The 4,311-nt window shown below is 43.6% G+C and overlaps 1 protein-coding gene across 1 annotated transcript; it reads left to right on the top strand.

Moving 5' to 3' along the window:
• Nucleotides 1–844: 844 nt before the first annotated feature.
• On the top strand, nt 845–3,240 carry LOC147631794 (uncharacterized). Its single transcript, XM_086808328.1, has 2 exons — nt 845–1,545; nt 2,860–3,240. The coding sequence occupies exons 1-2, from the start codon at nt 895–897 to the stop codon at nt 3,019–3,021; spliced, it is 813 nt and encodes a 270-aa protein (XP_086664454.1). The 5' UTR covers nt 845–894; the 3' UTR covers nt 3,022–3,240.
• Nucleotides 3,241–4,311: the final 1,071 nt, after the last annotated feature.

The following is a 4,311-nucleotide window of genomic DNA, read 5'->3' as shown; positions in this document are numbered from 1 at the left end:
GTGTAGATGCAAGTGTCCATCCTGCTTCCAAATCCCAACTTTTCCATGACCCTGGCTACAATGAACCCTGTCATAGGCTTTCTCTAGGTCCAATTGTAGAATTACACACTTCTGACTTGTTCTCTGAGCCACTTCCTTACCCATCAAGGTAGACAAAATGTTGTAATATATAGACCTTCCTTTAATAAACCCATATTGCTTCCTAGAAATCACCTCTTGCAAAATAGGGCTGATCCTCATAGCAATGACTTTTGCTAGAACCTTATAGACCACAACAAGCAGAGTGATAGGTCTCCAGTGGGGCTGAACTTGTGAGGAGCTTGTTTAGGGATTAGCTTCACAATCCCCTCCTTCAGATCATTATCCAACCTCCCTGTGGCAAAGGCTTTCTTATATGTGCTCCACACAAGATCCTTGAGAGAGGGCCAAAAGGCAATAAAGAATTCCACAGACAACCCATCCCACCAAGGAGACTTCTCTTTCCCAAGCTTTTGTAGAGCCAACCAACATTCTTCCATCTCCTCTTCTCTTTCCAACCATCTAGCTCTATCAGTCCCCATCCAACATTCTTCCATCTCCACTTCTCTTCCCAACCATCTAGCTCTATCAATCTCCACTCTTAGTAACCATGCCTAGCAAACTACTCTCTGCCTGCCTGAAACCTTCTTTGGGAACTATCCTCAATCTTATCAATATTACCAATGTGGAAGTAATAGGGCAGATTAGGGATCTCTTTTTCTTATACCTTACGTTACTAATTTTTGGGTGAATGGATATATGTATACCAAACGTATAGGCTTGATAAATATGTTTAATAGTTTCCCTGATAATCTTTTAAGCTAGGGTTTGAGGCTTGCGTGCTAGGCTAAGGTTTGTGTGCAAGCCCTCGCAGCTATGGCGGAGAGGGGAGGCTTTGGACGGGGATTTGGGCGTGGCGGGAGGGGAGACAGAGGCCGCGGTGACCGGAGGGGGCCAAGGAGGGGGGCTCGGAGGGAGGAGGAAGAGAAGTGGGTACCAGTAACAAAGCTTGGACGCCTGGTGAAGGAAGGCAAAATCCGCTCTCTTGAGCAGATCTACCTCTTCTCCCTGCCTATTAAGGAGCATCAGATTGTGGAGTTTTTCCTTGGATCGGCCCTCAAAGATGAGGTAATGAAGATCATGCCCGTGCAGAAGCAGACCCGGGCCGGTCAACGCACCCGCTTCAAGGCGTTTGTGGTGGTGGGCGACAACAACGGCCATGTCGGCCTAGGTGTGAAATGCAGCAAAGAGGTGGCCACCGCTATTCGGGGCTCCATAATCTTGGCCAAGCTCTCTGTGATTCCTGTGCGCAGAGGCTACTGGGGTAACAAGATCGGAAAGCCCCACACTGTCCCTTGTAAAGTTACTGGTAAATGTGGCTCTGTTACTGTCCGTCTGGTCCCTGCACCCCGAGGTACTGGTATTGTCGCGGCTCGTGTTCCGAAGAAGGTGCTCCAGTTTGCTGGAATAGAAGATGTCTTCACTTCCTCGCGTGGCTCTACCAAAACCCTAGGAAATTTTGTCAAGGTAGCTTTATTCTCTTTTTGTTCCATGTTTTATAATAAATGGTGATGAAAAGAAATTGCTTTGATATGGGGGATTTGGATGTTCCTACGGGCTTGTTGCATTGAGTGGCAACACTGAGACATGTCTACTGTCACACCATAATTGGTTATCTGAAGCTTCTGAAGTGGACTCAGGATTGCAGTTTTATTCATGTGAAGTCAGGGTTATGAACATAGTTTTCCTCTGTATAGTCAAGATATGTCTAGTCTCAGTCAAGAGGTTCATTGCAATGCTTTCGGTAAAGAAGCATTCTATGCTTGCATGGATTGAGGTTGTGGAAGGCAGCCTATTTTCTGATTGAACTTACTGCGTGTTGTCCTGCAGTTCTGTTCCTAATCCGGCATTTTTGAAAATCTATGGCTCATACAGTTGTTGGTAAACAAAATTGCATTTCCTGGTTATGTAGGACTCCGTTGGGTTAGCCAGAAAGGTCTTAGATGGACAGGTACACGAATATCTAGATTTACAACCAACCCCCTTTTTGCCCTGAGATTTTTAGCATATGTTTTTCAGCAAGCTTAATTGTGTAGGCTTCTAGTCAAGTTCTCATTAGGGCTTTATCTACTTTTTTATCTTTTTGAAATGTTAGATCTACGCCTCGCCAAAGATGCTTATGTGCTTATGAACACTAGAATAACTTATGGCACACTTTCTCCCTAATGAGCCAAGGCAAGATAAAAAAGGATTGCTCCCTGAACCTCACTCATGCTTGAGTTTTTGGCCAGCCCGAGATTACTAGACAGCTTCCTTAGTGTTGGAAGACAAAAGTAAGTAAACCAAAAACTCATTACACTCTTTCAGGAGGACCAAAAAGTCATTACACTCTTTCAGGAGGTACCTTGCTTGAGTTGGTCTTTTGCTTTCATTTGGATTAACACGCATCTAGTGATCCCCCTATGGCAAGTTCTATGTTTTAATAACACTCCTTTCCGCCTTTTTGGATTGCTCCACTTCTTTTTCACATACTAAAGATCCCAAGGTGGTTACAAGTTAGCTGGTAAAATTGGATGGGTAGGAGCCGCTCCATGTGCATGTTAATATGCATGTGTGGACAGAGGTTTGAATGGCCAAACATGTGATCACTTCTGAAATTCAGTCCTTAAATGCTATGGAAAATTGCTTAGCTTACTTCCTCCTCAATCTGGCCTTGAAGGATACTAGAGCTGTTATCCGGTTAGCGGTTCTCTGTACTATTGGTTCATAGCTATCTTGTGTGTATGATTCAATACTCTTGCCTATAAGGAAGTTTTACTGACTATTACCTCTAAATGACAGGCAACCTTTGACTGCTTATTGAAGACCTATGGTTTCCTTACTCCTGACCTGTGGCGGGAGACTCGTTTTGTGAAATCACCTTTCCAAGAGTTTACTGACTTCTTGGCCAAGCCAACAAGGGTTAGCATTCTGGATGATGCGGAGAAGGCTCCTGTCTACTAGTCCTAACATACTGTTGCTTTGGTGCAGATGGATGAAACTTGTTTTTTGAACTATATTTTGCTGGAAGAGTTTATTATGTTAATTCTAGATTTTGTCCAAGGCTGTAGTTCTCCAGACAGGAAGAAGTTTTGATTTATGCTAATACTTATTCTAACTCTATTTCTAGATGGAACGTTCTTGTTATGGTTGTTTTTTTTTATAGTCCAAAGTTTCCCTAATCGCAAGCTGAAGATGTTGTGCCCACAATGATGATGTAAAGTGAGACTAGTGTATTGGTACTACCTGGAGTCAAATATGGGGTTGAAGAATTCTCTCATGTATGATTTAACGTACTGTCTTCAGTGTTTATGAGATGTGATGATTTGTTTCTCACCCACTTAGTTGCCCTGCATAGTGTCTGCACATTTGCTTCTCATAGGATGTAACCTTTCGTGATCTTGACATTAAAACACTTTTGACTCTCACTGCTCAGCACTCTTTTTATAGTGCAATTGCATTTTCCTGCAAAAAAGCATGATATTGTAATACAGTCTGCTATTGTCTGAAGTTGCAGTTTGAAGAGTCTGGAATCTTATGACCATGTTCCGGCTCCCAGCAGCTTGTAGAGGCAGTATGCACTCACTCATGAACATTGTTGCATTTTGTGCATGGGGATATTGTTAATAATCGATGACTGCTTTTGGAATTTTGCCAAGTGTTTTCCTGGTTTTTCTCTCTGTATTCATCTCAGATTAAGTTAGTGCTGAGCCTCTAAAGGTGTGTATTGCATCATGATTTTTCTCTTGAGGATTCAGAGGCTACGGTAAAAGCATGTCTCTAGGTGGGAATAATCAAACATGGGGGCATGAGAGGTCGTTTTGGTGCCCCATAGAGAAGCCCAAGGTTCAAGGCATATCTTTGTTTTTACCAGGTGATCCTTGCTTTGTGGTTAAAAGAAGAGAACTGCTTGAGAGCAAAGTACAACGCACTGAAGAGGTAGAGTTTGTGGAGATGACAGAAGGAAAGGCATGGGGGGTGGGTGTCGGGGTGGGGTTGATCTAGATAAATAGGATGGCCTTTACTGGCAAGATAACCATGCCCTCCATAGTCTCGATGTAGCTCACTTGCTAGATATGCAAGGTTGCTATGTTGCTCATGTGCCATTGCTGATTGGGGTCATTGGAATCTGCAAGTATCAAATGTGGCTCACACCACCTCCTTAAAGAGAAGTTCCAGCTTTGCCTCGTGAGATGGAAGAGCCATTGGCTAGGTTGGTGTCTGCATTGGCATGCTCCATTTACGGTTGGCTGC

The sequence above is a fragment of the Cibotium barometz genome, chromosome 14, assembly GCF_041138505.1.
Source record: "Cibotium barometz isolate CiBa-2024 chromosome 14, ASM4113850v1, whole genome shotgun sequence".
Lineage (NCBI taxonomy): Eukaryota > Viridiplantae > Streptophyta > Polypodiopsida > Cyatheales > Cibotiaceae > Cibotium > Cibotium barometz.
Note: the sequence above shows the minus strand (reverse complement) of the source record. Positions and strands in the feature narration are given on the sequence as shown.

Bases quoted from the DNA above. Each gene is read 5' to 3' on its own strand.
- LOC147631794 (XM_086808328.1), top strand. From the start codon at position 895: ATGGCGGAGAGGGGAGGCTTTGGACGGGGATTTGGGCGTGGCGGGAGG. The intron at 1,546-2,859 runs GTAGCTTTATTC...TCTAAATGACAG, and splicing joins CCCTAGGAAATTTTGTCAAG to GCAACCTTTGACTGCTTATT.